The sequence below is a fragment of the Myodes glareolus genome, chromosome 2 (genome assembly GCF_982192425.1).
Source record: "Myodes glareolus chromosome 2, mMyoGla1.1, whole genome shotgun sequence".
NCBI classification, from domain to species: Eukaryota; Metazoa; Chordata; class Mammalia; order Rodentia; family Cricetidae; genus Myodes; species Myodes glareolus.
In genome coordinates this window covers 3,288,831-3,302,157 of record NC_142027.1, presented here as the reverse complement: position 1 = coordinate 3,302,157, position 13,327 = coordinate 3,288,831, and the positions used below count along the sequence as shown (strand labels likewise).

The 13,327-nt window shown below is 44.3% G+C and overlaps 1 protein-coding gene across 2 annotated transcripts in view; it reads right to left on the bottom strand.

Moving 5' to 3' along the window:
- The window catches only part of Dscam (DS cell adhesion molecule), a 570,981-nt gene that overhangs the window by 34,787 nt on the left and 522,867 nt on the right, over window positions 1-13,327 (bottom strand). For both annotated transcript variants that reach the window (XM_085685855.2, XM_085685856.2), the window contains exon 28: window positions 5,020-5,050. In XM_085685855.2, the coding sequence (XP_085541981.1) occupies window positions 5,020-5,050 (31 nt within the window). The remainder of the gene's footprint in view (window positions 1-5,019; window positions 5,051-13,327) is intronic.

Here is a 13,327-nt window from a genome sequence, read left to right as displayed (position 1 = left end):
TCTCTACTTAATTTAGTTTTCTTTCTTGGCACCATTACTCTCCGGTGTACGTTTAATCAAGTCAATTAAACACATGTAATTGGTTGATCTTGTTCATTATCTGTCTCTCCCACTGGAATCCCAGCTCCACAGGGATATACTCATCTGGTCTGGTCCTCACATGTCTCTAGAACCCGCAACAGCAGGTGGTGAAAGGAGGTGCTCTATAAGTATGTTCTAAACATGGGACATTATCACGGGCAATAAACCATGAGCCTTGCAACCTACTTCCAAAGGCTGTGCTGTAGTTGATACCTTCCTGGTTTAAAAAGCTGGGCTCCAACTAAGATGGTTCATGATATTAATATTTACTGGCATGTTTGGTTTTCTATTTAACATATAAAGGGCAACCCTCAAAAATTATCACCGTTGGTCATTAGAGCCACAGCAAGCCTTTCAGCAATGTAGTTAGCACACACCCATTGGCAACACCTAGAGGATTCTACACGTTTTTACTAAGGAAGCAAAACGATGGTTAAAAAAAAATGACATAGCATAGGACCCAGATGAATGTGTTAGCTATCAAAATGTGACCTCTGCTGAGTCATTTGACATTTCTGTTTGATTAAAATGACAGCTGCGGGGAGTGGAGGAAGCCTTATGACAGTCTTCCCAGGTTACCCAGCAACTCTGTTGTCTCTATAATCTCTAAAGTCTTCATGTTTCCTTAGAGTCACATGTGTCAGAATGTGTGTGCATCTGGGTTCGAGTGTGTGCCCCTGTGTATGAGTGTGTGTTTGAGTGTGTGTATGAGTGTGTGTATGCGTGTGTGTATTTTGTACATTTGTGTGTGTGTGTGTCTATAAGTGTTTGTATGTCTATGAATATGAGTAAATGTATGTGTATCTGAGTTGTGTGTTTGTGTGTGTGTGTGTTGTGAGTTCTGGGGTACCAGTGAAGATGTACTTGCTTCAAATATGATCAAATGACTGAAGTATAAAATAACTAAAGGCAGGATTATACCTGCTTGTGACATCTGGATGGACATTTTGAGATTATATGTACAGTGATGTGAACATGAAAAGTCTAAGCTAACTTAAATTCTAAGTTTGAGTTTTCTCTCTAGCACCAGCTCCTATACTGATGCTGGTCCTTGGACACTGACATAAGCTGGTAACTATTCAGAGCAAGGCAGTCTCTGCAGCTTGGAGGCTGATGTACACACATCTTCTTTTTCTTCTCTCTCCTCTCTCTTTTGTTTCTCTTTATCTCTCTGTGTCTCTCTCTCTCTCTCTGTCTCTCTCTGTGTGACACATATGTGTATGTGTCTGTGCACAGACAGATAGAGGCCAGAGGTTGATATCAGGGTGTCTTATTCCCCATCTTATTTTTTTTTTTTTTGAGACAATGTCTTTTCACTGAACCTGGAGCTACCGAAGCAGAAAGACTAGCTGCCAGCAAGGCCCTGGTGTCTGACTGGCTCCACCCCTGTCACTGGGGTTACAAATACCCATGGAAACACCTGGCTTTTCTGTGAATGCTGGGAATGCAAACTTAGGCCCTCATGTTTGGACAGTAAGCACGTTATCCACGGAGCTATCTTCTCAATCCAGGTTTGCTTTTCCTTACTTTCCTTTTCTTTTTTTAATGTTATTTTTACTGAAACAAATGAAAAGAAAATCTTACATTCAGGATTGTCACCCAGCATGGTGACATCACTGCCTTTCCTTCTCAGTGAGTTCCACCTATTAGAAGTACTTGGAAATAGTTTTGCCAATCACTGTTGTTCTTTGGAGGAAATCAAAATAAATAACAAGAATTGGTTGTTCTAATGGGTTGCATTTCTCCTCTCTGGGGTATTTGTTAGGATGAAATGCACACATGGGACCGTGGAGCCTTGTGCTGGGTGGTAGTGCTAAGTGAGAGACTCAGGAGGGCCAGGTATCTGATTGTAGTTGGGTAACATCTTCATTACCAGACTAGTACAGCTATCCTTGCTTAGTAATCAAAGCCCTGGGGGAACATGTTTCAGTAACACAGGATAAAGGCAGGGGAAATTCTGAACATGTTCTGGTGGGAAGCAGAAGGCAAAGTGGATGATGTGCCCAAGGTGAGAAAGTCAGTTGTTGGCCATGAAGACCAGAACATGAGCTTGTGACTTCATATTTTCCTCTTAACCATAGCTTACAAACTCCTCAGCTGGCAAAAAAAAAGTTATCCAGATTAGGGACCACAACTCAGAGGTCTACTTTTTATTGATGGATAGACTAGCCTAGACCTCTTAGGTCACCTCCAAAACACAGTGCTAAATTGCCCAGTCTGTGGTGGCCTGGCCAGGATACTGTCAGTCTAAGATTGAGCTGGCCCAGCATAACAACATCACTGCCTCTCCTTCCCAGTGAATCCTACCTCTTAGAAGAGCTTGTAAATAAGTTTTCCAGTCACTTCCATTCTTTGAAAGAAAACTAAAATTATCAATGTGAAGTGGTAGTGGTTGCTAGTTTTAATGTTCTTAACATTAATTGATAACTAGTGGGAAGACTATGATTCACTCCTACTCAGCAGGTGACCTTTCAACTCTTCTATCTGCCTATCTGCCTTACCAAAGCCTATTACTTTCTAAGATCTTGCTCTGGGGACCTTATCAATGTCTATTACTTTCTAAGATCTTGCACTGGAGCTAGCAGGGAAGGTTATGCTGGCACGTATTTTGGTTCTCAGAAGAAGCAAAACTCAGATCATTCTTACTACACAGAAAACACAGACTATGGTTTCACATCCTTCAAGTACAGGTGTGAGTTATGGATACAGACACCTCAAGGACATTGGGAGAGACACTAATGGGAAGGAGGGGCTGGAAAATCCACACAACAGGGGGAAAGCATCCTGCAATTGCCTCCAACTTTCCAGGAGGATGCAGAAGCCCTATTGGGGCCAGATTAGCAAAATGGCCCCTGCGAATGGGCAGCTGAGGTAAGCAGTGGTCATGCCATGCAGAACTCCAGTCAGCTCTTATCACTTACACTATTGATTATATATGACAGAGCTTTTGCAAGAGCAGCCAGAAAGAAAAAAAAATGAACTGTATGGGAGATTGCCCCATTTTAAATGTCAATTAATTCACAGTTTTCCAGCCTACATTATAAAATTTGTTCTGCTGAGTCAGTCGTTATAAGTCAAGTAGCTTCTGCATCTTTACTTTCTAGATCTTTCATCTGGTAAGTTCGGAGGGGCCCGGATCCAGCATATGAGACTGCAAGGCATCTTACTTTCTTAGCGAACAAATATGGGTTACCAGAGGAGCATGGCCGTGAAGGGTTTTATGCAGATTTGTGCAAAATCTCTCTCAGAAGTCTGATGTTTTCTGATTATAACTATATCCTGAAGGAGATATTTTGAGGAAACTTGGATTTGTTTGCCTTTCATTCAAGCCCCAACTCTTGTAGCCATCTGTCCATTGGACAAATTCACTGAGCTATGAAAAGAACTTTTAAATTCTACATGACTCACATAGGCCCTGTGCTCTGATAAATCCCAGCTCCCAAACTCAATCACTAAAATTCAAAATGCCTGTACCCTGCCTTTACCTTCCTACATTCCTACTCTTGTCAAATGACATCAACATTCATCTAATTACTGTCACCCAACATTTCAGAGTTAGCCTGGATTCCTGCCATACTATTGCTTTAGACACACAGGCTTAAAACACAGTATCTCCAAAGATGTTTCTGAGAAACAATCTTGGTACATCAGTGGCATCCAGTCTTTCTATGCTGCCAAAGATTCTGGTGACACAGGACATGGACTCCTGGTGAATAACAAATCGACAGCTTTACATGTATAGATGGACAGGAAGGGAAGTCAGCCACAGAGGATACAGAGTGGAAAGAGCTCCAACTCATCCTCTTTTTCTCCCAATCAAGGCAACCTAAAATGGCAACCCCACATTGCCTACTAGGGACTCTGATAATTTTCATGCTTATTTGCCTGTTTCACATTTTATTTGTTCATTACATTATTTTGTTTTGTTTGGTGCCTGTCCTGGAACTAGCTCCTGTAGACCAGGCTGGCCTCAAACCCCAGAGATCTGCTTGCCTCTGCCTCCCAAGTGCTGGGATTGAAGGCATGTACCACCACCATCTGGCTGATCATTACATTATTAAAACGCTTTTAGTAAGAGTATTAGGGAAAAGGTAACGTGCCATCTGATTAACCCACATATGTAACTGCTCAGTCTCACACTGCTCCCATTTTTACATAGTGCAGAGGTTAGAAAACATAGGGGAACGAATGTTTGAAGGCAAGTGAATGGGGACTGGGGGGGGCACAGAAAGAATGCAGTCTGGGGGCATGGAAGTGACATTCCCTCCTCTTCATGCCATTGTCTACCACTGGTCCCGTGGGCATTCACAGGTAAAGCTTGAAAGGAAGCAGCTTATTTTTGACAGTTCTTCCACGGCCCCTATTCATTGCATCTGCACATCAGTGATGAATGGGGACACCACAGTGCTGAGGATAAAATACGCAGGCTCCAGCGAGGCCTGGAGTGCAGGGGCAATAGCAGTAGGAACTGGAGAATATACAACTAGAAGGGTGCACAAGGCACCTAGGAACTGAAGGTGAGGGTCTCTCAGTTTACTGTGGGCCTTTGGAGCACTGTGCATAGCACATTCCCTTTTGTAGCCTTTCTTGAAGTGGGCTAACTCTGCAGAAAGAAATCTTGATCTCAGAGACTGCTCACCCCTAATATAAGCAAAACTCAAGCTCTCCCTAACACACCCTTGATCCCTGCTTCAGCAGCAGCAGCACCCTACTGCTTGAGCCCAGCCCACACGAAGCCATGTGGGGCAAGTCATTCGGTGTCCGTGCAGCCAGCCACCATTACATGGATGTTTTGGAATGGAAATGGAAATTGTATGTTGAAATGAAAATATGCCGCCAACTTCAGATCATTCTTATCATTAAGAAACAATCAAGGCAAAGTGGAACTGTTCTTTTGCCACATGATGCCCAGGAACAATTAGAACATTGTGTTCTTACCTCATGAGCATTTCAGCTAAGCTCTTTGCATCTGGGGAGAGAGAGCTGGTGTTAGTACAAGAGCAACAACTCATACTTAATATACACTTAGAAGAAATCAACTCGTTTATGTGGTCATAACAAACCCTCCAGTCAGATGGCAAGCCATTTCAAGTGCATTTGTTTACCAACACTACACTAATGACCACAGGCTTTATGGTTCCTTTATTTCTTCTACATAGGACTCTTTTATGGCTTTTATTTATAGCAGAAAGATGCACGAGGATCCTGTGCCCATAAAACTACAGACATCTATTAAAGTTTTTATTCCAATCTATTTATTTATCACTTCTAGAAAACCCAGTTTTATAGTCAATACTCAGGAAATTAATGTTTGGGGAAAATCATTTATGTGGAACAAACTGACTCTTCATTACCCATGAAAGACAAGAATGGAAAATTGAAGTTACTGCACCTCGCTTTACAGGGGTACAGTCTAGAGCTCTGTGCCTTCGGGTTGGGCACTGAGTTTTAAAAACTTGGATGTTTTATTTCACACTCAGAAATAAAAATTTTATTGTGGAATACCCCTCCCCCAAAGCCCAAACACTATTTATAGAGACCCGGTTATCACCTCTGACACAAGAAATTGCATCTCAGAATATTGTAGGACAGATCGACTTATTTGGTAACACTATTTAGAGATGGCTCTAAAGTATGATTTATGCTTTTTACACGTTCCCTCCTGGCAAAGATGAAGTTTCCTTTCCTGGAACACCTCTCTCTCTCTCTCTCTCTCTCTCTCTCTCTCTCTCTCTCTCTCTCTCTCTCTATTTCACTGCTCTATGATTTTATGTTAGGTACCCTGTTCAAGGAATACAACTTTATGGATGGAAATGGATTTGTTTGATGAAGAAAGGCATACGCACAAACATTTGCACCTCCTTCACTGGGGGCTGTGATTTGCCTGTTTTGTCCTATGTGCAAAGATGTGGGGACAATCTCAGATCTATTATCCGGCATCTGGTGCCCCGATGACCCTGAGAGATTGTTCTACAAGCCACCGGGCCATGCCAGTTCCCTTTGGAAGCCTCAACGTGGGAGCCCCAGCTTTGTGCACAGATGGGTTCAGTATGGAAGACAAAACTTGCCCCCTCTATTCCACCCACATGGAAAAACACAGGAAGCAAAATAGTACCGAATCTCCCAGCTCATGTCTATATATTTGTCTGCAAAGATGAAGTAAATAGCATGAATCTCTACTCTTCCTGAATGATTTAACAAGTACAAAGTAAATATATCTATGGGATGCCAGAAGCTGGAGAGTAATTAGCTCCATATAATACCCAACAGTGGCTAGTACAATATGCTAAGGAAGAGGACGGAACTTTACAGAGTAAATACTTGTCTTCAGCTCACACTGGGCATGTACGTCTGAGATACCCAACCCCACACGCTTGCCATTGCACTGCATCTTTGATCCAGGTTAGCCACCAGCACTCCTTGGGGGATTTTCACACTAACGTGTATGGTGCCAAGGCTTCACAAAGGAGAACAGAATTTTCAAGTACCCCTCTAACTGAATAGGCCTTGGCTGTAGCTGGTTGATCTCCTTCCTGGGCTAAGATCACTGTAGGACTGGGCCCCAAAGCCATGCCAGTCAACCCTGAAGCCCATCCTTGAGAACGATGTCTTCCTTCCATTTTAGCTACCATGTTCTGCTTCCATCTCAGCTGGAAATTTTGGAAAAGTTGTACTAGTTGACATTTCTGTCTTCTACAATTTCTAAGTTCTCAGGAACTAAGTTAAGAAGCCCAACTCTTCAGCACAGTTTGGGTTTGGGTGACGTGACCCTGGAGCATGTTCTAAGGACTTGTATCATATCACGCTTGTTCTCTTAGGAGTACAAAATAAATTCCTCTAGTATCACTGCATGGCAGTTAGAGATGAGGACACGGGCCCTGAGTGGCATGTCCAGTCTTGGTGGCTCAAACAGTTTCTCAGCTATCCTAATGGTGCTTTGTACCTGGAGTAGAAGAAGAGAGGTAGACAGGTAGACCCCCAGGGACACCAAGGAGCGGACACCTGGCCCCATCAGGTTAAGGGAGATGATCCAAGGATAGTAGTGCATCAGAATAAGCCGATCTGGGGAGAAGGAGACTGACCTCTGCTTGGAAGGGGCCAGGAACCTCAACTGAGGGGGTAGACTTGAATGGTCAATCTGTTCCACACAGAGAACTCACAGCATGGGATAATGAACTTGTTCAGGAAAGGATGTATCACTTTTACTGGATGGAGAGGTCACTGGCTTGGTGATAGATGGGGGTGGCCCAAATGTTATGGAGGTGACTAGCATGGTCTGAAAGCTGCTGCCTGCTAAGATGAGGTTGAAGATGGCAGAGGGATGGTAGGGGATGAGAGGGCTGTACATTGGTGCTCATCATGCCCCTTACTCAGGGGGCTATATAGGCAGCTGGATACTGCGTTCTCCCTCCAGCTTCTTACCGGGGGCCAAGTGAGAACCCGTGGGGGCTGGATTAAGGAATCAAGTGGGTGGCCTAGGGGTGGGGATGATATTACAATGTGATATTGGAAAGCAACTGCCAAAAATCAGAGCCCTGACAATTGTAGTATGGACAGGATAGGCAGACTGCACAGAGCCCAGGTAAAAAGCTAGAAAGGGGATGCTCAGCAGGGGATAGGACCAGGAGGCTAGTAGGCCATGGAATCTAGCTTTGGGTGGAGAGCCGAGGAGACCTCAGCTAGAGGTGGAGCTAGAGGTGCTGGGTGGGGCTATTTAGAGGCAGGCTAGGAGTCAAGTTAGGAAGAGATCTGGGCAAAGACAAGGCTTGGAGCATTGCTCATGCTCCTATAGAGAGAGGGTAAAGCCCAGTGGCACATCTCAGTCATACTTTCATTTAGGGAAAGGAGAGAAGAATCTGGAGCAAGTTAATACATCATAATAATTGTGGAATATAGGATCTTAACGGTGACAGAGGCTTTCAAATTAGCTTCTTAATGAAATTTAAATCCCTTCCCTTGGGTCTCAGGTGGCTATTACAATGAGCGCTACCTTTAGGGGGGTCCAGAGCTGGGGTGGTGGGTCACCGAGGTGACTATCTCCTGTTGTTGTACACCAAGTGCCCCCTCACATTCAGGACACTCAGAATTCAGTGCTCCCCCAACATCTCCCCATAGGACCTTGTGCTTTGTTTCTTCTTCTCAGCTCAGATACTAACTAGAGTGACCCCAGCTTCAGTGTCTATTTCTGTCATAAGGAGAACCAGAAGAGCAGCTGACTTACACTGTGCCACCCAGGGCCACACCTATGATTGACACTCTCAAAACCAACCCCATGCAGTAGGGATCTTCAGCACTGAGTTGCTCAGTGGGAGCTCCTTTGGTGCTCCAAGGCCCTCAGCTCTACGTTGGCTCTCTGTTCCCTCCTGGCACCAGTGGCAGTTAGCACCGTGGCTCTTCTCTGAGCCTGTAGCCGAACACTCTCCAATCTTGCCTGTGGTCACCTGTTCAAATACCCATATTCTCTCCCTCCTCTTCTTTGCCTCCTGGGTATAGCCTAGTCCTCAGTAGATGGGAAGTGGGGAAGAGGCCCAAGATTTCTTTGGGATCCTCTTTTATCGCTGTTTTCAGACAGGGTCTTAATATATAGCCCAGTCTTGGTTCACACTCCTGATATGATCTCAGCCTTCCCAGAGCTGGGGTCACAGGTGGGTACCATCTCACTTGACTTTCCAAAGATACAGTTGCCGTCGCTGGTACTGAAATTCTTGATACACTTTCTGTCTATAGTGATGGGACCTTCTGAGGCCATCCAAATAGTATTGGTGTTCTCATGCTTGGGCTGAGTGTTCTCTTCTTGAGTTTAAATTCTCTACAATCCTCAAGCACTTCTCACAGGGCCTAATTTTTAAGTAATTCACTACTTTGGACTCTCTTTTATGAAAGGCTTGCAATCTCATAATGTCCTTTATTTAACCAGCCTGAGTGAAGACACTGATAGCTTTATATGTATATAAATTATATTATATATAGAAAATTCATATATATATTCTCTTCCCACACACTCTTGAGAGCGCCATATCCCTTACAGGAGCTGCAAATGATTTTCTACAGCTCCTATAGAAGATTTTGCAGTTCTGATAATTAAATGTCACTTTCTTGACTGTAGACTCCAAACTCCATGCTCTTTGGACTCTCCACCCTGCTGTCTTAGTCTTCCTCCCCATCTGTATGAGCTATGTATCACAGTCTGCCCAGTCCTCCATGGGGCTCACCACAACTGACTTCCTTCCTTATTAGCCTTGTCAAAGCAGAGAGTGGGCTGTCCCAGATCTCTGATGGCTCCTATTCCATTTCTTGATGGCTCGGAAACCAGCCTTTCCACGACTTAAGTTAGCTCACTTCAAAATAAAAGGTTCTGAACTGATTAATTATTAAATGGGTGGATACTACCCATCACCTAGCATTTCTCATTCACCTTTGGTGATCCAAAGACTCTCCACAAAAATTTGTGGATCACGGTGGGAAGATTTTGCTTAGAGACTTAAAATGGTCTCCCTTGGGGTCTCTCAGAACTTGAACCCTGTGATCTGATTCCTGATCTTTCCAGTGGTAGTTGTGGGTAGTCTTCAGTGAGATACCATAGCATTAATTGGTGTCTACGTTTCGCTCATTGTCTTTTGAGACATGTGTGATTGTTTTATTTCAACACCAATAAACCAACTACCTCCCCCCAACCTTGGTTACTTCAAAGGTTAGGGGGAAAACAGCCAGCTAATCAGGGCTCTGGTAATGGTTAAGCATTTAGAGTTGTCTCTATCTCCTTCTCATATCTCCTTCATTTATCAGTCTTGTCTGTCCTCCCTCCCTTCTTCTTTCCTCCCTCCATCCCTCCCTCCATTTCCTTCTTTTTATAATTACTGGTCCTGACGTTCCAGCTCAAACAGCACTCCTCCTGCTGCACAGCAGAACAGATGTTGGGAGGTTTTCCTTCCTCCTGCCATCTGTTCTGTGGGAACATCACCCAGAGCCCAGCTCTTCCGGCCCAAACACAGTCAAGCAGCCCTGTGTATAGCTTTCTACGTTTTCACATATTTCAGATCAATCTGAGATAAAGACTGGGTGAAATAGCTCCTGAAGTCCTTACCTACCTCTACAGACCTTTCTTGACTCCTCTACTATCTATTGTGTAGGGATTGATGGAGAAGGTATACCAGGCTAGTCCAGTCATAGAGACCATGTAGAAGGAAGGGGTTTCTGAAGATATTTTTCAGCCCCTGAATGATACAGGGAAGACTGGAAAATAATGACAGAGATAATGATGATTGGGGTGTCTCTGCTCATCTGCTTGTGGAGAAGAGTTTCATGTTTGCGGTGAGGTAGAGAACTATTAGGGTCTGCCAGTGGGCAAGAGGCCATGCGGCTGAGCACATGATACCGACTGGCTTCCAAGTGGTCAATGGTGAAACCCCTCAGGGAGAAGTGTGGAAGTATGGCAGAGATGCAAGGCACAAACTATATATCAATGTGTTCATAAAATTAGGGACCATATGACAGGGCGAGGCAATCAAGTTAAAATGGATTAACCAGAGGGTTTGGGAGGTGGGAATTGTCTTTATATGCTTTTGATAGCATGCTTACTTCTGACTCCGTGAGACATTGCTAGTCATTAAAATTTTACTTGAACTTACTGAGACAGTCTATCTCTTGGTTGTACATGCCAAGTTTCTTGGGAGGGCAGGGGTTGGAACAGTGACCCGAACTCTCTTCATTTTGTCCCAATGTTGTCTTAGACCTTTTCACAATGAAAGATTCATTCTGGCCTCTAGTTTTTAAGTCCACAACATGGACACTGGCAATGCCAGTATGCCAATATCCCATCGAGTCTCCCAGGTGTTGATGGGAGAGGACTCTAGAAGTGCACTGGTCTGTCAGGTCTGGGAGATCCACCCCAGGGGTCTCAGGAGCATCACAGTTTGGCCTTGTTCAGTGTCTATGCACCCTCTGAGGATACTGTCCTCACCTTGGCTCTGCTATGTGTGAAAGAGCACATTAGTAGGTTTGCATGAGGTCACGGAGTGGTCCACCCAGGCCCCTTCCTACAGCCCAGCAAGGCTTTCTTAAAAGTCTCAACAGCTTCATATTTTCAACATTTGTATGTTTCTTATGTTTGAGAGAGGAGAGGAGGAGAGAGAGGGATAGAGGGGGTATAGGGAGAGAGAGAGAGAGAGAGAGAGAGAGAGAGAGAGAGAGAGAGAGAGGATTAAGACAGAGCATTCTCACTCATAGCCTCAGGTCTATGTTTGCTTGTCTGAAGCTCTTGAGGAAAACGGAGTGTGGTTGGACTAATCTCTATTGTGAAGTACTTGTATACCTCAAAGCAGAAAGGATCTATGGAGAAAAGATCTCATTTTACTGCTCCACTCATTGAAAATTCCCTACTATCAGCCCCACTTCTTGGTGCAACTGAAAAGAGCATATCATAAAGTAGCTCTATTTTTGCAAGGGCTATAAACCTGCATTTGGGTTTTTACAAGATGCCAGCCAGAACTTCTCTTCTAATGACTGGCATGCTCGTGTGGAAGATTTTCAAGTTGAGGAGCCATAAATGTACCCAAAGACAGTCTTACGTGCTCGTGACCTGAGAACATTACAAGAGCAAACAAAGGCAGGCCAGAGCACCCTGGCAAGCCAGGCAAGGTTCCAGGGACAGCCTGACATCCACGGTGCCTGCTCTTGACTGCCTGTTCTGGTGTCCAGCTCACCAGCTGCTCCTGGTCCACCTCCATCTCATCTCAAGGCCTGCTTGTTCTCTACCCTCTCACGCAGAAACTCTCTGAAAACTGTGGAGAATGGGAGAGAAAGAGAAGGAAATGATAGGATTGTTCAAGGGAGGAATAGAGGATGAAAGAGGAAAGGGGAGGAAGAAAGCACTGGAGGGAAACGAAAGATAGAAGAAAGTTTTCATATAAAGGATCCTGATTTTGTGTGTGTGCGTGCGTGCGTGCATGCATGTGTGTGTGTGCGCGTTCATACACATGTGTGCATGTGAGTTCATGTGTGCATGTGCGTGTGCATTTGTGTGTGCATGCGATGGTAGCTCATGTTATATAGGTGTGCATGTGTGCACCTTTGTGTGGAGACCAGAAGACACTCTTGGATAGTACATCTCAGGCACCATCAGTCTGTTCACCTTTATCAGGTGACCTAGAGTGTGACCAGAAGGCTGTCTGTCTGTCTGTTCGCTGGGCCCCAGGAATCTTCCTCTTTCTACCTTCTAATGCTGCAATTGCAAGTGCATATCACCAAATACCTAAGTAGCATCTGAGGACCAAATTCAGATGCCCGTGCTCACGAGGCAGACACTTAACTGAACAACCCTCAGTCCCAATACCATGTTCTCTTAACCATCATTTATTGGGTTGGCAATGAACCCTTCAAGGGTCACCATTTTTTTTTTGTATTCTCCCCTTTCCCTGGGGTAGGGAGTTTGCTTTTTTTCCTTTCTCCTCAAGCTTAAGTGCCAGTGTGCTCTAAGCCTGCCTGAGCTTAGGAGAGTTCAAGTTGCTTTTTGGTTTTAAAAATGGGGAAGGCTTTTGATTGTTTACAGAGAAGAAAGTAGTCAGTAGGATTAAGAAAATGGAAACAACTCCTCACAGACACCCCCAAGTCTGCACCTTGGAAAACACGAGCCCAGATTCTCTTTGGAATGACTGCCTGGTTTTGGTCAGTTTGGAAATGTTCATTCATTTTGGAGAATGTTTGAAATAGTGACTACTTTCTGTCCTAAGGGGAGAAGGGTGTTTTTCTAGAGAAGTAGTCAAATTGTTGCCAGGCAGTCATGCCAACTGATCACTATGTTTATCTTATTTGAGGCAGAATTCTGGTTTGGCGATGCCAGCTTACCCCTGCTAAGTGGCACCAATGCAGGATTTCGGGCCCTCAAAACTCCCCTCCTAAACAGCAGAGATTTTACTAATATTGGAGGCGAGTACTAGACCTGGAATCAATTTTTTATTAGGTTGGAGCTGCTGGGATTCTGGGTCCAGCTGGTGACTCACTCTCTAACCTTGCAGTTCAAAGGATCTAGGAGCTGGGGAAAACCAGGGCATCATTAAAAGCAAGACACAGCGTCTGAAGTCCTGGATAAGGATATAGATTTAAAAAAAAAATCTAGTACTTGGAGACAATTTAGAAGGTCGCTGTGCTCTAAATTTAGTAAGTCCTCAGGAAGGGAGAATATAGGTTGGCTGAGCTGCTTGAGTCCCATTTCCTTTCATTTTATTTTTGCATAGAAGAATATTACCTT